The sequence below is a fragment of the Nymphalis io genome, chromosome 23 (assembly GCF_905147045.1).
Source record: "Nymphalis io chromosome 23, ilAglIoxx1.1, whole genome shotgun sequence".
In the NCBI taxonomy this organism is placed as follows: Eukaryota; Metazoa; Arthropoda; class Insecta; order Lepidoptera; family Nymphalidae; genus Nymphalis; species Nymphalis io.
The window spans coordinates 7,509,402-7,532,647 of record NC_065910.1 but is presented as its reverse complement, the minus strand read 5'-3'; the positions used below and the strand labels follow the sequence as shown (position 1 = coordinate 7,532,647).

The window sequence follows — 23,246 nt, the reverse complement described above, 5'->3', positions numbered from 1 at the left end:
TAATTTGTGTTTATAATTCATCTCGTACTCGACGATGAAAGAAAACATCGTGAGTAAACCTGCATGTGTCTAATTTCACTGAAATTCTGCCGCATGTGTATTCCACGAACCGCATTGGAACAGCGTGGTTGAAGCTCCAAACCTTCTTTAAAAAAAGGAGAAGAGGCCTTAGCCCAGCAGTGGGATATTCATAGTCTGAAATAACAATTTCACTTTACTTTATGTTATATTATCATGGATATGGATGTGACAGCCAGTTTAAACACAAGCACAAGAGACATCTTAGTCCCAAGGTTGGTGAAACAATGGCGATGTATATAAAGGATTGTTAATATTTCTTGGGTCACGATGACCACTTACATCAGGTAACATTTGCCAGTCTACCTATATCTAATAAAATAAAAATATATAATATATATTTAGCTATATTTCGCAAATAACTGCTATACTGTGAGAACAAATTCGAAACAGTCGTGAAATGACAGTGATATGCGACATTGACCATAATTATTATAACATTTCAAGAACATTTCTATAATAGACAGCCCCAGTTTTATTAGTAGGCTTACCAGGAACTGGCCTAGGGAACCCATTCAATAATCATTTAATTTTACTTAAATAGGGTCTCAAAAGTACCTAAAGAAACCTAAGACCTCTAAGCCCGGGCTTGAAAATAGAAAAGGATTATTGTGTTTGAAATTGAAAATTTATACAATATCGCGTTGGATTTAGGGAGTGATAACGCGCTATTAGCGTAATTTCAGAGAGAAAGTATATCAAAAGTGAATATTTTCAAAATAATTCGATAATCCCAGTTAATAAACGCATAAATGATAATGGCAGTGGATATATTCTACTAAAGTATCACAATTCTAGCAATGAATTAACCCTATTTTTTTACATTTCGACGACGAAATTTTGCTTCTCGTCACGTCTACATTCCATGGTCGCATTATAGCCTAGTACGAATAGACAGCGTTTAATTTGTTCCAATACGGTTGCTGATTAGGATGGTATTATTAATTTTAACCTTTACCAGAGGCTATTGAACTATGTAAAGTCACTTAGCAACTGTAATTGTAATGTTATATGGTAGCTTGATTATTCTAAAGCCCGCATACCCATAAATCTTTCATGCAAATGTATGAAAATATATTTCTACATACTTCAGTTAGGAATAATTGATATTGATAAATAACAAACAATGGAAAGTTTCACCAATATATATTTGAAAATTGATGTTTTTGTATCTGTTTCTGATGAATAGACTTCCATATCGTTTAACAGTTCGCCATATATATTTTTTTTATTTATTAGCATCGCTAAGCGTCAATAGGTTTATGCCTACAGTAACAGTACAGTAACAGCCTGTTAATATCCCACTGCTGGGCTAAGGCCTCCACTCCCTTTTGAGGAGAAGGTTTGGAGTTTATTCCACCACGCTGCTCCATTGCGGATTGGTAGAATACACATGTGGCAGAATTTCAATGAAATTCGACACATGCAGGTTTCCTCACTATGTTTTCCTTCACCGTCAAGCACGAGATGAATTATAAACACAAATTAAGCCCATGAAAATTCAGTGGTGCTTGCCCGGGTTTGAACCCACGATTATCGGTTAAGATTCACGCGTTCTAACCACTAGGCCATCTCGACTCTTTATTAGGTTTATGCCTAGCGATATAAAATCCGTATTTTCAATCTCGATCCCAATCGAATTGTAGGGGTAAATATAAGTAATTACCTAATAAATAGGCATTCTTTTATTCTAATTGTATCTTCAAATTTAAAAGACCTTCGTGCCCTTGCAATTTTTCATTATTTTTTTTAGTTTTCGCTTCTGTAAATGGTAAATTATAATGTATATCATATTATATAGAAAAATATCATTACATATAATATTATTCTTATCACAATGGAAAATGGCATATATATAAAAAAACTAGGGCCGTCATAGGTATCATATGTAAAAGACATACCACTGGCATTCGTTGTATGCAAAAGTCATGATGATCAGTTGATTAATTAAGACAATAATAATAATAATAATATCCTGGGACATTATTCACACACGGCCGTCTGATCCCAAATTAAGCTTGTACAGAGCTTGTACTATGGAAACCAGACAACTGACATACTACATATACTACTTTTCTTTTGCCAATACATACTTATATAGATAATCAGACTCAAGACAAACACACATGTTCATGCACACAAAATATCTGTCCTGGGTGAGAATCGAACCCACAATCTTCGGCGCGAAAGGCAAGTATCTACCAACCACGCCAACCGGCTCGTCATATTTATATTAAGGACGTAGACGGCTTTTATAGTATACCGATACATATGTCGGCCTAGTTAGTCTTTTGAAAGAGGTCATCGAAGTTTCCGGACATACAAAATGTTCAAAGAACGGAAAAGCAGATTGTTAGGACGACCTCGTCTTGAGACAATAGTGCTGGACCAAAACATTACGAAATTGTATTAAAATGCACATACAATGAATTTAAACTGTCGTAGCAATATATAGTTGCGTTCGAAAATAAATCGGTTAGAATTCACTGAAGACTTTTTTGAAGACATTTTGAATATTATTTAAAAAAAAAATGTTGGTTGATTATGTAAGAAACGCATTAATCAATAATATTACAAAAAAGTTTACATTTACGAATAAAACGTTAAACGTAAAAGTAAAACGTTTTTACAAATAAAAACTTCCTTTTTTATAAAATCAGTGGTAGACTAGCAAATAACCTACCTGATGTTAAGTGGTCACCATCATCCATAGACAATGGCGCTGTAAGAAATTTTTGTCACACACATTTCACATTTAAGTGTGACGCACTTGTAAGGTTTACCGGGACAATCGAAGCACTCTACAATTCCTCGATGGCCTTTTCTCTTCTTCAATTTCTAAAGGAACTAATTTATAATTTCTGGCATTGCTAATGTCCGTGGACCGCGATTTTTCTTATCACCCGGTGACCCTAACACACTTGTTTAAAAAAATAAAAAAAAACTCTTCCCTGTTTAGTATTAATATAACTTAATAAGCAAACATGCATGATTAAAATAATTCAATCAACAGCCAATCGTTGTCCACTGCTGAACATAGGCCTCTCCCAAGGTGCGCCAAAGCTCCCTGTCCTCCGCCTTCCGCATCCAGTTGGTGCCCGCCACCTTCTTAAGGTCGTCGGTCCACCTGGCTGGAGGGCGCCCTACGCTGCGCTTGCCGATTCGCGGTCTCCACTCTAGGACTCGTCTGCTCCAACGGCCATCGGTCCTACGACATACGTGACCAGCCCACTGCCACTTCAGCCTGCTAATTTTGCAAGCTATGTCGGTGACTCCGGTTCTTTTCCGGATAATCTCATTTCTGATCTTATCCTTCAAAGATACTCCGAGCATAGCTCGCTCCATAGCACGCTGAGCGACTTTGAATTTGTGGACTAGTCCCGCAGTTAGTGTCCACGTTTCGGCACCGTATGTCATGGCAGGTAAGACGCATTGGTTGAAGACTTTCGTCTTCAAACATTGCGGTATAGACGACTTGAGGACTTGACGAAGGTTGCCAAATGCTGCCCATCCCAAGCGAATTCTTCGATCGGCTTCCTTCTCGAAGTTGTTCCTACCGACTTGTATTACCTGTCCTAGGTAGGTATATTCACTAACAACTTCGAGAGGTTTCCCCTCGACGTATATCGGTCCCGGCACGACATGCCTATTGAACATGACCTTGGTCTTGTCCAAGTTCATACCGAGACCGACACGCCGGGAAGACTCGCCTAGGCTACGCAGCATTTCGGTGAGTTGTTCCAGCGACTCTGCTATGATGACGATATCGTCGGCAAATCGAAGGTGTGAGATGTATGTATCCCGTGGAGTACCGGCTTAGAATAGTACTCCCCCAATCTCATCCCGTGGGTGTCGTAAGAGGCGACTGAGGGACGGGGAAAAGGGGGGATGGGCAGCAGCGTCCCTCCCATAAACATCTTACCCCCCCTACTGCGCTCGCCAACACGCCTGCCCAGCGCGGCGAGTATGGGCAAACCCCTCCATTAATGGCAGATGCGCCCAAAAAAAAGGCCCCCAGTTACCGGCAAGCCCGCTAGGCCCGACCAAGGTAGCGGTCGCGGTATCGGCAGGGCAGGGGGTGCTAAGAATCACCGGTTCACGGCAGGCTACCGTATAAAACGACTGAAAATGGCAACGTATAATGGACGCTCGATGAGGCTGGACCATCACCTCGCCGAATTAGAAGTAGAGTTAAGTCATATAAACTGGCATATACTGGGGTTATCTGAAGTCCGAAGACAGGGGGAGGACACGATAACTCTAGAGTCCGGTAACTTACTCTACTTCCGCGGAGGTGATAACCTCTCCCAGGGTGGTGTCGGTTTTCTAGTCAAAAAGGATCTCATTAGCAGCATTGTGGAAATCAGTAGTGTGTCGAACCGGGTAGCGTACCTTGTCCTAAAACTTTCCGACAGGTACTCCCTGAAGGTCGTACAGGTATATGCGCCAACTTCGACATACTCTGATGATGTGGTCGAAGCGATGTACGAGGACATCGCAAAGGCCCTCAACGACACCTCGAGGGCCCACTACAATGTTGTTATGGGAGACTTTAATGCTAAAGTGGGAGTACAAGATAGCGGTGAATCGAAAGTCGGACCTTACGGCTTGGGCTGCAGAAATCACAGGGGGCAAATGCTGGTAAACTTTCTCGAAGCGCAGGGGCTTTTTTTGATGAATTCTTTCTTTCAAAAGAAGCCTCAGAGGAGGTGGACCTGGCGAAGCCCCGATAACGTGACAAGGAACGAGATAGACTTTATCATTTCGAATAAAAGGCACATATTTAGAGATGTTTCAGTGATCAACAGGTTTAATACCGGAAGTGATCACCGCTTGGTTCGAGGCACTCTAAATATCAACTTAAAAGCCGAAAGATCGAGAATGATGAGGTCTACTCTCCGACCTACCATGCTCCAAGCTGCTCAAGGCTCCGAAAAGTTCCAAATGGAACTTCAAAATCAATTCACCGCGTTGGAAACCATAAGCAGCATTGATGAGAGAACCGACACGCTGGTCAAAATACTGCAAAACACATCCCGCAAGTGTTTTCCGCCACAGAGAAGAGACAACGCACCAAAACTCTCTGCTGAGACACTCGAGCTCATGAGAAAACGACGAGAACTACCATCGTTTTTGTCAGATAAGGCCTTAAACCGAACAATAAAAACGCTGACGCGACGCGATCTCCGACGCTCCAATACCCGTGCCATCAAGGCTGCGATTGAGCAAAATCGGGGATCGAAAGTGTTCGCTCGCAAGTTTGGGAGGCCGCGTCTGACAAAACTTAAAACTGAAAATGGTGGGGTCGTTACCTCTAGGCCTGAGATTATCGGAGAAGTAGAGAGGTTTTATGGGCAGTTGTTCTCTTCAAGATCGGATAAACCCGTGGGAATCAGTATTGATGACCAGCGCGCCCCTCTTATGCGCCATTACTCCGAGGAGCTCCCGGTCGTTGACCAAGGAGAGATTAGGGCGGCTCTAGAACAGCTTAAAAACAACAAAGCTCCGGGAGATGACGGAATCACAACAGAGTTGCTTAAGGCAGGCGGGACTCCGGTCCTGAAAGAGCTAGCAAGCCTCTTTAATTCCGTCATCCAACATGGCAAGACCCCGGAAACGTGGAGCGGGAGTGAGGTGGTACTGTTTTTCAAGAAAGGTGATAAAACCCTCTTGAAAAACTACAGACCAATCTCCCTCCTGAGTCACGTGTATAAGCTGTTCTCAAGAGTCGTCACGAACCGTCTCGCCAGACGACTTGACGAGTTCCAGCCCCCAGAGCAAGCCGGCTTTCGATCAGGCTACAGCACCGTGGACCACATCCATACTGTTCGGCAGATTGTGCAGAAGACCGAAGAGTACAATCAGCCGCTGTGTATGGCATTTGTGGACTACGAGAAAGCCTTCGACTCCATCGAAACCTGGGCAGTGCTCGACTCATTGCAGAGATGTCATATCGATTGGAGATATATCGAGGTACTGAGATGTCTGTACAACGCCGCTACAATGACTGTCCACATCCAGGACTGTAAGACGAAGGCGATCCAACTGCGCAGAGGGGTGAGACAGGGGGATGTAATATCCCCGAAACTGTTCACCAACGCGTTGGAAGACGTTTTCAAAACGCTGGATTGGACTAGGTATGGAGTCAATGTAAACGGCGAGATTAAAATAATTATAGTTAAATTATTAAAATTTCCACTTATAATAATAATATACTCTAATAATTAATGGATAATTTTGCAAAAACAGGACAAATGTTTAAGACATTAAACATCGAAGCGAGATAAATTATTATTACTAAATGATCATTAATTTTACTATTTATATAATAAAAGTATATATATACATTACACAGTAGCATAAGTACACAGTTGCCAATCTATGCGCTGGGCTATGGCCTCCTCTGCCTATTTAAGGAGAAGGTTTGGAGCTTATTCCACCACGCTGCTCCAATGCTGGTTGGTGGAATACACTTGTGGCAGAATTTCAGTGAAATTCGACACATGCAGGTTTTCTCACTATGTTATCTTTTACCGTCAAGCACGAGATGAATTATAATAACAAATTAAGCAATTGAAAATTCAGTGGTGCTTGCCCGGGTTTGAATCCACGATCATCGGTTAAGATTCACGCGTTCTTATCACTGGGCCATCTCGGGTTTTTTATAAATGATCAATTAAAATAAATAATTATTATAAATGATTGGGTTTATCATTAGTATAAATAATTATTATTATGACATTTATTGACATTTAAAAGCAGAGTTCATAACAATAATTATCCTAAGCAGTGTTGCAGAACTATCGACAGTTGATATCGAAAACTATTCAGAATATCGATAGTACTGTCGAAAGTATCGTGTTGTGTCAATACTGTCTATATAGTAGTATACTTACTGGTAGTAGGGCTTTGTGCAAGCTCGTCTGGGTAGGTACCACCCACTCATTAGATATTCTACCGCAAAACAGCAGTACTTGGTATTGTTGTGTTCCGGTTTGATGAGTGAGTGAGCCAGTGTAATTACAGGCACAAGGGACATAACATCTTAGTTCCTAAGGTTGGTGGCGCATTGGTGATGTAAGCGATGGTTAACATTTCTCACAATGCCAATGTCTATGGGCGTTGGTGACCACTAGCCATCAGGTAATGATATGCTCGTCCGCCTTCCTATTCTATAAAATAATAATAATAATAATTCATTTATTTACATTAAACATGGTAACAATTCATGGCAATTAAAAGAATAACAAATCGTGTGACCGATCATCTTTTGTCGAAATGGCGTGCAAATATATTATTATTATTATATATGGTACAAATATTAATTCGAAAGCTTAACTTAAATACTAGACATTCCTTTTTTATGACAAACTCAAATAAATGTCGCAATATTTACACAAATATGTAAATTAATTATTCTTATGTAAACATTTATTAGTATTGCACTGTGTCACATTTGATCAAGGATTCGAGTTTTAAAATTTGAATATATCCATTGAAGATTCGAAAATATGCGAATACGCAATATATTACGAAGGTCATGATATTACTTTAACCTTTAAATAAAAACAAAATGTAACAGCTATTAAATGGCCCATTGCGCAAAGGCTTTCTTTCCTTTTGAGAGGAAGGTTTAGAGATTACTCTACCGTGCTGCTCGAATGCGGATTGGTGGATACGTTCAAAAAGATTCCATGAAGCCCACGATTTTTATGAGATGAATTATGAAATATACGTACGACGACGTACCTTATACACAGAATCACCGAGCGGTATTCTTTGAAGGTCATACAGGTATACGCGCCGACTTCGACACACTCCGACGATGAGGTTGAGGTCATGTATGAGGATTTATCTAAATCCATACATACCAATAAGACTCATTTCACTTTTGTAATGGGGGACTTTAACGCGAAGCTGGGCAAACGACTCGGTGATGAGTTAAAGGTGGGATCACATGGAATTAGAGACCGCAATCCTCGGGGCCAGATGTTGGCCGACTTTATGGAGAAGGAGGGACTCTTTATGATGAACTCCTTTTTCAAGAAGCCAAGTCAACGTAAATGGACCTGGGTGAGCCCTGATGGGAAAACCAAGAATGAGATAGACTTCATCTTGTCGACGAGAAGACAAATATTTAATGACGTCTCCGTGATCAATGCAGTCAAAACTGGGAGCGATCACAGACTCGTAAGAGGCTCATTAAATATCAATTTTAAACTCCAGAGGTCCCGACTGATGAAGTCTACGCTCCGACCATCACCTCTTCAAATCCGAAATCCCGAAGCCTTTCAGCTCGAACTCCAAAACCGATTCGATTGCCTAGCAGACTGCGAGGAAGTGGACATATACAACGACAGGTTTGTGGAAACTGTCTGTACGGCTGGGTCTAAGACCTTCAAGACCAGCCGTACAAAAGGAACCAAAAAGATCTCTGCCTCTACCCTACGGCTTATGGAGGAAAGACGAAAAATGATTCTGACGTCCCCAGCTCATGCTGCCAGCTATCGGCTGATCAACAGACAGATTTCAAAGTCTCTAACTCGCGACACTCGCCAATTTAATACAACGCGCATTAAAGAGGCCATCGAGCGGAACAAAGGCTCTAAAGTGTTCGCCAGAGATCTGTCTGTTGGTCAGAGTCAACTGACAAGGCTGAAAACTGAGGATGGCAGAATAGTCACGTCAAGATCTGAGCTGTTGGAAGAGGTTGAGAAGTTCTACGGTCAGCTGTACACGACAGCTCAATCACCTGTCAGTAGTCATGCTGCAGATCCCAGAGCAAGACTAACCCGACACTACACTGAAGATTTTCAGGACGTCAGTCTTTTCGAGATTAGAATGGCTCTCGAACAACTCAATAACAACAAGGCACCATGGTGATGATGGTATTACAGCCGAGCTTCTGAGGCGGGTGGTACACCGATCCTCAGGGCTCTTCAGAGGCTTTTTAACTCCGTCATAGCCAAAGGTCAAACGCCAAAGGCATGGCACAGAAGTGTGGTGGTACTTTTCTTTAAAAAGGGTGATAAAACCCTTCTGAAGAATTACAGGCCCATCTCACTGCTGAGCCATGTTTACAAGTTGTTTTCGAGAGTCATTATGAATCGTCTCGAGCAAAGGCTTGACGACATCCAGCCACCCGAACAAGCCGGATTCCGGAAAGGCTTTAGCACCATAGATCACATACATACGCTGCGGTAAGTTATACAGAAGACTGAGGAGTATAACCAGCCACTTTGCTTAGCGTTTGTGGACTATGAGAAAGCCTTTGATTCGATCGAAACCTGGGCCGTGCTGAATTCTCTTCAAAGGTGCCAAATTGATTATCGGTATATCAGGGTGTTAAATTGCTTGTACGAGAACGCCACCATGTCGATCCGACTCCAGAATTAGAACTCAAAACCTATCCAACTGCAGAGAGGTGTAAGACAGGGAGACGTGATATCTCCGAAACTGTTTACCGCTGCATTGGAAGATGTTTTCAAGCTTCTGGACTGGAACGGACTTGGCATCAATATCAACGGCGAGTACATCACTCATCTTCAATTTGCCGATGACATTGTAATTATGGCTGAGACCTTGGAAGACCTCGGAAGTATGCTCGATGACCTCAGCAGGGTTTCCCAACAAGTGGGTCTAAAAATGAACATGGACAAGACGAAAACCATGTCGAACATCCATGTTGCACCCACTCAAGTCAAGGTTGGAAATTCTGCACTCGAAGTTGTAGACAACTATGTCTACCTAGGTCAGACCATCCAACTAGATAGGTCCAACTTCGACCAGTGTGTGTTGCCAGTGATGACTTATGGATCAGAGACGTGGTCGCTCGCAATGGACCTCATAAGAAGGCTCAAAGGGCAATGGAGAGGGCTATGCTCGGAGTTTCTCTGCGAGATCGAATCAGAAATGATGAAATACGCAGGCGAACCAAAGTAAGCGACATAGCCCGAAGAATTGTTAAATTGAAGTGGCAGTGGGCGGGGCACATTGCTCGCAGAACCGACGGCCGCTGGGGCAGAAAGGTTCTCGAGTGGCGACCACGAACCAGAAGACGCAGCGTGGGCAGGCCCCCTACAAGGTGGACCGACGACTTAGAACGAATCGCGGGAACTCGAAAGTGAAAGCGAAATGATTCTTTTTTCATAATATTTATTTTGGAAAACAATAATATTATTATAAACGGTATTATTGAAAGGAATAAAATAAAACTTAACAAACAATAGTTTCCAATATTACAAATAATGAAATTAAATATTAAAAGAACGAAGATATCAAATATCCTATCCTTGTTTTTAATTAAAATTGAATTCAAAAATATCAAACAAATACTAAAATGCAAGCTACTATTATAAATATATTCGAATACTTCCGCGTACACACAGATAGACAAACAATATCCTTAATAAAAACAATTACGTCCATTCAATAAAAATATAATAATAAAAACATAAAATAAAATTATAACGGAACTTTATTCGCTGTATAATAAATTGATGATTATAAAGAATTGAACTTTTTATTGCACTTCTTTATAATGCAAACGTGATAGGTCTATTAATGAATAAATCATATAAATAAACACCAATCACCGCTTATATTGTACTTATAAAAAAAAACATTCAAGCAATCGATATAAAAAAAATAAACGGCGTCAAATCAATTTTATATAATCTTATCAAAGATTTATCTACCTAGTATAACGATTACTTTAACGTTCCCTATTTGGAACGAATGGCAAAATGAATACATTAACACGATCCCATAAATACCAATACTTTTAATAAATACGCATAGTTAACTCGCAACTATAAACGTTACTTAACAAGCCTAATGATATTCATTGTACACGTGAGAAATCCCATTGAAATTGATAGAATCGCCTTATACCACACCAGTGTTGCGTTAAACTCCGAGCCATCAAGTCGAGTAGGATGTGGAAATTGTTAGTACTTGTAGGCATTGTTACATCTGCACCTACTGACGACCTTGCCGGTATAAACTTTAATCAAATTAACCAGTTCACATTGAATTTCCTAAATAATGTGTATGCGTTTCAAGAAAGTTACGGCGACAAGAATGTCGCATTATCACCATTATCAGTGTGGAATATATTCTCGTTGCTAGCTGAAGGATCAGCGGGCGAGACATTTACAGAATTAATGACAGAATTAAGACTGCCAAATGATTTGAGACAAACACAACAACTCCATTCGACGATTGTCAATCTATTGAAGAGAAAAGACCGCGATGTGACTTTAAATACCCAATCAGCGATGTTCTCGGATCGCAGCTTCAAAATACACCAAGAATTCTGTGAATCAGCAAAGTACTATAGCACAGACGTGTATTCCGTGGATGCGACTAATAAAACGAAACTAGCAAATGATATAAATTATTATGTGTGTTTAGCTACAGAAGGAAGAATTCGCGAAGCAGTGAAACCAGAACTTCTTCAAGATTTAAAACTTATTTTAGTTGATGCTTTATATTTCAAAGCGAATTGGAGGTATCCCTTTGATCCTAGTCAAACTAGACCGGATGCGTTTTACGATACTCAAGGTAGAACAATTGGGTCAGTAAACATGATGTACCACAAGGCGCCACATAACTTCGGAGATTCCGAACTAATTAGTGCCCAAATTTTAGAAATGACTTACGGTCAATCTGAAGAGTTTTCCATGTTAATTCTCTTACCATTCGAGGGGATATCGTTAAAAACACTGTTAAACAACTTGGCAACACAGAATTTAGACTGGATGGCGGAATTCAAAAGAGATGGTAAGCTGCCGGAAATAGACTGTTATATACCCCGATTCAAGATATCCTCCAGAGCGGATTTGATTCGTCCCCTACAATATAGCGGGATACAACGAATTTTTGACGATGTTAAAGCAGAATTACCAGGTATAACTGACAGTCCATTATTTGTGTCGAAAACTGTCCAAAATGTCGAGATAGATGTCACTGAGGAAGGCACAGTAGCAGCAGCTTCAACGGTTGTCGGTTTAGAGGATAGAATTTTAGGCCAGCGCTTTGAAGCGAACAAGGAATTCGTATTTTTAATCACGGACAGACAAACGGGATTGATTATATTAGCTGGTGTGTATGCTGAACCACAACTTGTGTGAGTAATGTGATCAATAAAATTAGTTTGGCTGATTTGTTTTGTTTTTTTTTTAATATTTTTAAATTAAATTATTTTAAAAAAATTGTTAAATCGAATACACTTCATTTAAGAACACTAAAGCCTTTAAGATAGTTCAGTGGTTATAATACGTTAATCAAACCAAAGACTACGGATTCGAGTCTTAGTTTGTGTTTATACGTCACCTCATTCAAAGCCAAGTAAAAAAAACGTGAGGAAACCTGCATGTGTCAGGTGAAAATCTGCCACATGTGTATTCATCAACCCGCATTACAGCAGCGTAGTGAAATAAACTCTAAACTTTCTCCTCAAAAGTAGACGAGGCTTCAGCTTCAGCAGTGGGACATTACCAGACTAGTACTTTAATATAAACATAGAAGCAAGAGAAGATGTACAATGTTTTATCAATAAGAACAAGAATTTTTATTTTATTCAATATAATAATACCCTTTGTAATAAAAATAGTACCGTTTTTTAAAATAATTAATATAATACAGGCGATGATGCATTATTTTTTTCTGAATATAGTAACTTCTGAGTTTCTTGCCGGTTCTTCTGTATATTATGCGTTTTTATTAATTAACTACGCTTAGCATACAACTTTTTAAATTCTTGAAACTTACATATATATCTTTCAATTTAAAAAGGAATGATTCGTTCGTTTGTTTTGCGAATACTATATTTAAGTTAACCTATCTTTAACGGATCATTGACTACTTACTATTAAAATTGTGATGCGTTTAAATGTTTCATTATTTTTACTCCCGCGTATAATTCAGTTTGACACTAAAATCATTAAGAATCTGTCATCATGCTATTTTAACGTATAGTTATAATTATCTATGCAAATAATTAGAATTGAAAATCGTTAAATAACTGCCTCTTTAAGAGATATCAATACCAAAACAACCATTTCTTATTTAAGACTACGGCTGTTACCTAGCAATTTATGTATTTTATATGTATGATTCGAGTACGCCTTATATACGTTAAAATGGCAGATTATATACAAGGGTTAAAATAAACATAACATCTTAGTTATGTTTATTTTCCAGTATAAATTTTTAATATAAGAAATATCGGCATTAGTTATAAATGTTGCTTAGGGGTTGTTTAGTTAAACACTGATTTATCTCTTTCTGTCATTATAGATTTGACATTATATAGAAGAAGACAGCATTGTTTAACTAACCACTCGCTGAACAACGTAAGGCCGCTAATGATTAGTTGGTAAAGCAAAACATATCTGCGACATTTGTCAGTTGTATTGTGTGTCCTAAGCGATTAGGTTAAGGATAGACACGCGATATTTTTACTAGTTTTTTTGTTATTTATATATTTATGTTCGTGTCGTGTATAAAACATTTACGTATGCTATTCTATACGCCGTGAGAAAAATAATAAAAAGCTTTAAAAAAATGAAATAATTAAAATATAATATAATAGTCTTCGCCTGCAGCTTTGCCCGTGTGTTGAGGAGGTGTCGTTAGGTTCCAAAAAGTAGAATAGTAGAAAACTCTTTGGGGTTCAAGCTTGCTTCATAACAAATTTCGTAGTTCGCGTAACAGGCTGACACCAAAAATATGATGACATCATGTTTTGGTTGTAAAGTGTCTTATCCTCACCTCCTCTGTCACCTGTGAGAGCAATTAGGAGTGCTTATTTTATTTTATTGGGATCTCCAACAAGGAATACACATGACAAGCTTTAATATAATACTCGAGTTATAAATCTATGTGCTCCCTCAGTTACAGGAAACCACAGCATCCATCTACTAAGTAATAAAATTAAAAACTCAACTAATTTAAAGTGATATAACTTAAAGAACTAAATGTTAAATCTATTCAAAATTAAAACTGGTTCAATGACCATGAGATAAGCTGATTTTTGTGCCTGTCCTAATCCTTAATAGAGGTTCCCAGTAATCAAATGGAGATTACTGTGTGTGATAAGGCTGTCTTTGCAATCTTTATAATCTACCTTCTTTTACTTTCTTTGTAAATTGTGTGCAATTAAGAATCAAGTAAATAATAAAAATGCAGAGCTGAGTGTTTAATACACCCCTCTGAGTTTCTTTCGCCGTTATTTTTCAGTAAAATGCCAATAAATAATACCAGCGTAAAAATAACAACTTAAAAATATCATGAAATCGTGATCTATGACGAATTAAATTTAATATCCTAAGGTTAATTTTTTATAACAGCTAAACGGTTGTGTGGAACTGGTTTAAAAGTAAATTGTACGTTTTGAACATACTAACCGCGAGTTCTATGATTTATTTTGTTTTACACTAGCTCACTTACCAGAACACATCACTACATGGTTGCTTTTACACGTTTGATGGTAGAACTGACTTGGGTGGTATGTTCCCAATAGGTATGTCTGTTTTATTATTGAGCAGCGGAAATCTTCAGAAGGTACCTGGCTCTGGGTTATGTAGGATTCTTACTGAAACCACTGCGATGGCCGTCCTTGGATTGGAGAGCCTGCGGGATCTGATCAGAGTTTTTTAGCCATCTGACTTTAAATATTACCCAATTTCACGATAAATAACAAGTTTTTCTATCAAAACACAAAATAATCTCGGTTCGAAAATATTTTATTCGATTCTATATAAATACGAATTCCCGGACAATCAAATAACAAAAGCATAAGACGATTATGAGAGGCTATAAGTGTTTAATTAATTTTTTTTATATCTATTGTTCCACGTGTATTTGGATGAGATCATCGTGATGCTGCGACCAGACGCGATAAATTAAAAACTTTAATACATTCAATTTATATTTAAAAACAATTAAAAGTTACGTCAATGTTTCGATTTTAAATAAATACGAAATAAGAATAACAAAAAAATTATAGCAAGAAAACGAGCTTTACCATTTATTTACTTTTTAAATAAAAGAGGGCAAAGGTTAGTCACTTTCCATCAGGAAAGCTTCCTGCTCGAAGCTTACCTGATGGAAAGTGACTAACCCCGCCCATGGACACCTGAGAGCTTGCAGATGCATTGCCAGCCTTTATAAATTACTTTTATTCAGCATTATTAGTTGACATAGACCGATTATGAGTTTATTAAAACGAATATTCGGTCGAATGTTCAGCAATTTTATAAGAATTTGTTGTCATTGAATGTGTGACTTTTTAAGATTCCGTGAATTACAAGTTTGTGCATGTAAGAATATTGTTGTTAGCTATTTTAAAAATAAGCAATTTGTAATTTGTGTGAAAAAATCGCATCGACGAATGGGCAATACGAATCTACTTCACTGGTGTATGGTTTTTTTTTTAAACACTGAATACTATTTAATTTACTTGGTGGTGAGACTTTATACAAGCCCGTCTCTGTAGGTAATCCACTCATCCCATAACAGTAACAGTAACAGCCTGTAAATGTCCCACTGCTGGGCTAAGGCCTCCTCTCCCTTTTTGAGGAGAAGGTTTGGAGCTTATTCCAGCACGCTGCTCCAATGCGGGTTGGTGGAATACACATGTGGCAGAATTTCGATGAAATTAGATACATGCAGGTTTCCTCACGATGTTTTCCTTCACCATCAAGCACGAGATGAATTATAAACAGAAATTAAGCACATGAAAATTCAGTGGTGCTTGCCCGGGTTTGAACTCACGTTCATCGGTTAAGATTCACGCGTTCTTACCACTCGGCCATCTCGACTTTTTTTCCATATTGTAAATAAAATTGTTTAAAAAAATCCTGTTGAGTTTCTTTCACCGGTTCTTCTTAGGTCCCTGTGTTTCTTTCCAAATTAGATTTTTGACAGTCAATAAGTGTACACCAATAAGTGATTTATGACTCGTTTTTAAATGTTATGTGAATAGTTAAAGTATTATTACATAAATTATAATGTTCGCATTTATTCGTCATGTCTTGTCACAACTTTTAATACAAAGGTCGTGACCGCGACATTGAGATTTTAGGAAAATACGAAAAGTTTTTTTATGTTCATATAAACCGAATGATTCTCACGTCTTAGTGGTCACTTCCTCGAATAATACAATTTTATTTTAAACAAATTATATAACAAGGTCGAATGAATCATAACAATACGAGACGTCCTGGCGAGTCCAAGGTTCTGATCTATGAAAAGCTTAGTTATCAAGTTTTTCAGCCAAGAAATTTTCAATACGAGCTATGAATTAGAAGTAAATACACTCCAGTAAGTCGAGAAGGCCCAGTAGTTCGAACACTGAAACTTAATTAAAAATTGCAGATTCAAACCAAGACAAGCAACACTGAATTTTCATGTACTTAATATATGTTTTTTAATTCATTTCGCGCTTAGCGGTGAAGATTAACATCGTGAGAAAACCTGCATGTATCGGATAAAAATCTTGCACATGTGTATCGAACGAAGCAGCCTGATGGAATGAGCTCCAAGCATTCCCCCCAAAAGGAAAGGAAGGCTCGGTCTAGGAGTGGACATTTACAGGCTGTTACTATATAAGTGCAACAGAAACCACGTGAGTTCGTTGGTCCTACACCTAAACTCGGAGTGTCGAATTATACTAATACTAATGAAAGTGAAATAGTGTGCGCACCTTTGAACTACATATAATATTAAGTTCCGTGCTCTTGTCTCACCTTCACGACCATCGTTCTTGAAATCAGTCAGAACTTATAAGGATATCATTTTTTTTTTTAATTACAATTCTGATCATTACTCTTGACTGACAGATACAAAGCTTGCCTAGCTTGTAAAATTATTTATTAGGATTTTTAATTAAATCATTGATCTGCGTAAATTTCAATCAAAGTTAAAAATGATATATTATATGCAAACTATATTATTTTTCCAAGAATTGTGTCTGATCAAAAACATACAAAATTAAAATTTTCTCCATAGATAAAAATCACGAAATGTCTTCTAATTTTTTAATTATTCTGATTTATACTTTTAATGCTAAATTTTTAATGCTGGTTATTGACACAAATTCTGAAACAATATTATAAATATTACTAGCGCGCTCTTTAAGTGCTAAGCGATTAAAATAAAAACATTACATTTAAAAAACACATATTATAATCGCAAAAAACGCCCTCTCTTGTTAAATGTTATTGTTTATAGTAAATTGTTTCTTATAACTAACCACTGTTAAAACTCATACACCGTAGTTCAAAAACTACTTAAAAGATGGCGCTAGTCCTATACACATTATAGAATATGTAATTCTATGATGTTAATAAAATACAATCCTGCTATCCTTATACCCGGTTTCTTATGTTCCCAATAAACAAAATCATTAGGTATTTATTTCAAAAAGTATTTATACGATAAACTTCATTTACTTAATTCGACGAATCTGGATACGCCGCGTAGCGACTAGCGAGCCGTTCTATAACTATGATCACGATAGTTAGTTCCTTAATATACCACTAGATGGGTATAGTAAAAAAGTCTATAGTTGATTTAATCTTTAATAAGTCATTTATATAAATAAAAGTTTTTAACAAGGAATTATATGACTAAAAAGTATATAACTTATGATATATTATTTATCTGTGGCTGTATGAATGACAATTTTGGCAAATATTTAAAAAAGGAAAAGTCAAATTCATTTATTGTTATTGTTTCGCGTGACAGGTTAAGTAAAATTGGTTCTTATATATTTAACATTATTATATGTCGGCTTCGGTTGAGTCATGCCTGTACCCCTGTACATTTAGCTAAAATAAAAATTAAAGACAACTCCATTTGTGAATGCGGCTTAGGTGAAGGTTAAATTGATCATATATTTTTTAATTGCTCTAAGCTCTAAGATTCTCTATATGAATATCTTCCCTCTGACATCCAACGTCCTGTGAACATGAAATTTCTTTTGACATTAGTTTCCTCACCATTTATCAAATATCTAATTAAATTTATTGTAAGAAATAAATTAAAATTATAATAATTATTATATTTTCATATTATTTAAATATTTTTTTATTTAATTGTAATATTTTTCTAGATATCTACTGTAGAATAACATTGTTTCCACTCATCATCATTAAACGATTCAAAATTTGAAACCGAATAATCTCATATCATATGTGTCATCTATTTTAGACGTGACATTGGCAGAATATTTTGCGCTTAAATAGCGTAGGTACACGCCAGAAAAGGGGAAAAAAAATATATTTAACATTCAGAAGTGAAAACGCCAATAATCAATCAATTATTTTATCTTACTGTTACCCAACAAAATGGCGGTTTTAAATCTGTTGTATGGATCAAGGAGTCTCCTAACTAGATAATATACTAGATTTATAATTGTTATTAATTATTAATAAATGTATTTTAAAATATTGTTGTATGTATCTTATAAAACTACTTAGAATAAGTATTTATTTTTTATCTGTCACAAAATTCATTAAGCATTATGGTTCAATTTCAAAACGTATAAATTATTATCAATCCGGGTTGAATGATGACTTTTTTCGTTGTAGTCTTCGTACGAGACAAAATTTATAAGATAAATGATCACTTTCTGAAAACAGATAATACAATAACTGGGAGCATTCTGCATGAACTAGTCTCGACATTTACAATGTAGGATGTCTTGAACATTCCAGAGTCAATGTCCGAGACTATTCTAAATAACCATTTTTGCTTTATTTACAAAATAATAAAAATACACTGCTGGGTTAAGGCCTCCTCTCCCTTTTGAGGAGAAGGTTTGGAGCTTATTCCACCACGCTGTTCCAATGCGGGTTGGTGGAATACACATGTGGCAGAATTTCAAATGAAATTAGACACATGCAGGTTTCCTCACGATGTTTCACCGTCATACACCGTCATATACCGTCACCGCACGAGATGAATTTTAAACACAAATTAAGCACATGAAAATTCAGTGGTACTTGCCCGGGTTTGCACCCACGATAATCGGTTAAGATCACCCGTTCTAACCACTAGGCCATCTCAGCCATTTAACTTAATTATTTAAAATAAGCCTAAACAATGCATATGCTAATATATAATCCTCAAGATCTCTATTTTTTTAATTTGGAAATAAAATTTTATATTTACAAAGCAGACTTGGTAAATTGGCGGTAGGGATATTTCCTTGTCGGTTCCTACCACCACCAACTCATCAGATATTCCAACGCAAAACAGCATTATTTAGTATTGTGTTATCCCGGTTTGAAGGGTGAGTGAGCCAACGTAGTAACAGCTAAGAAGGGATGTATCATGTCCCTTCTTAGTTGTAGCATACTACTAACTGCACCAATGTCTATGGACGGTGGTGTTTACTTACTATAAGATAGTCAATTTCTAGCGAGGAGTGCGGAGAGGGCGGGATTACCTTTGCCCCCTGGAGAGCTCCGCCGAGCCACGAGCGGAGCAAAGCACGGGAGAGGCCGCGGATGCGTTATATCAACACGATCCCGCAGCCTCTCCGATCCGTGCCGAGGACGGCCATCGCAGTGGTTTTGTGGTTTTAGTGGCTAAGAATCCTGGAACTGGGTACCTTTCTGAAGGTTTCCAATGCGTGAAAAAAAAAGATGGTCAATTTACCAGCCCGCAAACCTATTAAAATACATTAATAAAAGAATGTGAACAAGGTTTAGACATTTACTTATTATGATTCTATTTGCTTCAACTTAGCATAATATTAAATAAAATTGATATACATTATTAAGTACATAATATTAATAATTATAAACAGGAAAACAAGTTCATTGTAAAAAACAATATTAAAATAATAATTACCAATCTGTCGTTAATTAAAAACTATTGAACCACAACATAACAATGCTACGAATTATAAGGAAAATAACATATTATTATTTAAATTTTATTATCTAAGAGTATTTACGTTATTTACGATATGACTATGTATAATTGTGACAAATATTCTGTACAGCGATGCAAATAGACACATGTACAATCATATTCTGTTTGTACATGTGTCTATTTGCATCGCTGTCGTCGTATCGGTTCCAGAGAAGTAATTAAAAAAAATGAATATTTACGAACAATAGACACGAAAGTTTTACAGAAAATAATTTAAATAAATTTACTAATCACCTTTCGACCTGAATGTTAGAATGTTTTAAAAACAAAGAGAAAGTAAGTCACTTTCCAAAATGTATTTTATTTTTTTATTTTCAAGGTCACTTTTATTGTTATCAGCCAATATTAAATAGCAAATATTTTGTCATTATTTATTCTTGGTGTAGCAATCTCATTGTTATTGTTATTAAATATCTAAAGAATATGACAAAACAGACCCAGACAGCTGTACAACTGAAGGATTGGAACAGCCTGTAAAACATTAAATTAAAAATGATTACCAGGGGGCCAATATTAAAGTGTATTAGGGAGTAATACGTCCGGTGCGTATGCCCTAAGCGTCAAATGTCAACTGCCGCCGCCAAATATTTTTATCTTAAATTATGTAATATTTTTTTAGCCAATATATAGCCGTGCTTCTGAATATTGTACGATCTATTTACATAATGTAAATCTAGTTATATCAGTTGTTATATATTAGAACAAAAAAACATACATACATACGTAGACGTATATCAAGTATTATATAAACTTTAATTGCTGAGATAAGTTTGATCTTCAAAACATACTATTAAATATTCTACAGGCTAGGAAACAAAGCCTTAATTTTTCTTCAAGCCGAGCTTACTTTACTACTTTACTTTCTACTTGTAAAAACCTCAAGAAAATCCGTTCTATCGTTTCAATGATTAACGTGTAGGCAATGTATATACAGACAAACAGATAAAAATAAAAATTGATTGTTTTGGGCTGATTGTCCAGTGCGAGTTATTTTATTTATTCGATTGAGTAGACGTTAATTGCGATTAGTATGGAATACAGATCATTGTCACTAGATGGCGCTGTTTCATTTGTTTTCATTCATTCGATACAAATCTCTTTAAATAAAAAAAGAGACTCGCACTACGGACACAGTAGGGCTATTCTATAAGAGTAAACTCGAAACTCACCGCAGAAAATTATTATATTGTAAAATTTCAGAAAGTGATAAACGACATTGACCATAATGATAAAATTTCAAGAATACACGCGACAAATTAGCAAAGCACCATAAGTCGGTTGTCAACATTTCACGGTCGAGTAATCTATTCATTTAATACAAAAAGCCATAAGCACATATTCGAAATCTGAAATACGACGGTCTTTTTATTCCTTTTTAAAAAAATGCATTTAAAATAGACGAGACCTTAACTATGTTACATTATGATATGTCACGAACACATCCTTTATTGTCATTCACAATATGTAAATTGGAAAAAAAACCCAGACATTGTCAGTAGATTGCGCACCGTGAAATTTATTTTTCACACTATTATATATTTAACTATACATTATTTGCGCCTCGAATCACAATCGTATATCCTGTTCCGCTTTTTTCTTGTAATTTTTAAAGTAATTTAAAAAATAATTTATATTTCGGAGTATATTGGCAGCTTTAAGTAAATAGTCGTATCAATATATACAAATAGAAACTTAATGTACACGACATATAAGATATTTCTTCAATTACTTCATTTATGGCGTTTGTTTGCGGAAGGAGGTAATTGTAATTTTTTTTTTTTATAGTATAGGAAGGTGGACGAGCATATGGGCCACCTGATGATAAGTGGTCACCAAACGCCCTTAGACATTGGCATTGCAAGAAATGTCAACCATCGATTATAGCCAATGCGCCACCAACCTTGGGAACTAAGATTTTATGTCCCTTGTGCCTGTAATTACACGGGCTCACTCACCCTTCAAACCGGAACACAACAATATCAAGTATTGCTGTTTTGCGGTAGAATATCTGATGAGTGGGTGGTACCTACCCAGACGGGCTTGCACAAAGCCCTACCACCAGTAAATGTAAAGTAGTAATGTATAGTAATAATCGAAATTCACACACATTGACAAACTTATCTTAATCTACACAGAAGTAGCTACATAGGGGATAAATTAGGAATTCCCAATAGCTGTGTGCACTTGTGATATGCTGTTCTAACGAATTTATTTCTATACCAGCAAAAACCCAGCCAGAATGAAATTCGGGAAAATCCTTAGTAGTCCAAATAAAATAAAAAATTGTTTTGGTTTTTGTAACTCGCAAAGAAATAATTAATATTCACAACATTTCGTATCTATGATATTAGTGTGATTGTTATTATAATAATAATGTCCTCGGGCACCTCCTCAATAATAATGCACCTCCTGTTGGGAACTGAGATGTTATGTCCCATGTGCCTGTAGTTACGCTACTACGCTACGCAAAGTATTGCTGCTTAGCGGCAGAATATCTGATGGTATTGTAAAACGTTGTTCAATTGGTATTTAGTTAAAAACCGAATTCTCTTTTTCTGTCATAATAATATCCTCCAGACCGACTTAGGCCACGGCGGCCAATCTCTAGAAAGATTAGCCAACTACGGAGGAGATATTATAGTGCACAAGTGTGTGCGCAAATACAGGTGCACTCTCTTTTTTTTCTAACTCTCATAATTTGATGGGACGGCAATCCGACACGACCGGAAAGAGGTCAGGCGCAGGTGCTTTCCGAGGCACGGGAGTGTACAACTTCCAACTTCCAGATTCCGCGCTGCCTCTGAGAATTTTATGACAGAAAAACCCAATAACTATTTATTGGCCCGACCTGGGAATTGAACCAAGGAGAGGGTCTGCGTCCTTACATTAAGCCACTAGACCAACGAGGCAGTAGCGGAGACGTGAAAGCGTAACAAACAAACAAATTCACTTTCGTTTTTATATTATTAGTTAAAATAATACACTGTAATCACTGTTTCCACCAACCCGCACTGGAGCAGCATGGTGGAATAAGCTCCAAACCTTGTTCTCAAAAAGGGAGAGGAGGATTTTAGCCCAGCAGTGGGACATTCACAGGCTGTTACGAAAACACGACATGAACATACATACTATGTATAATGTACTTAAATATCAAAAACAAACAAAAAAAAATGTTACCTATGCAACGAATAATATAATAAGCATGTAGATACTTACTT

General features: G+C 37.1%; 1 protein-coding gene across 1 annotated transcript; it reads left to right on the top strand.

The window, feature by feature from the left end:
* Positions 1-10,945: 10,945 nt before the first annotated feature.
* Positions 10,946-12,243, top strand: LOC126777551 (serine protease inhibitor-like). Its single transcript, XM_050500609.1, has one exon. The coding sequence runs from the start codon at positions 11,016-11,018 to the stop codon at positions 12,210-12,212; it is 1,197 nt and encodes a 398-aa protein (XP_050356566.1). The 5' UTR covers positions 10,946-11,015; the 3' UTR covers positions 12,213-12,243.
* Positions 12,244-23,246: the final 11,003 nt, after the last annotated feature.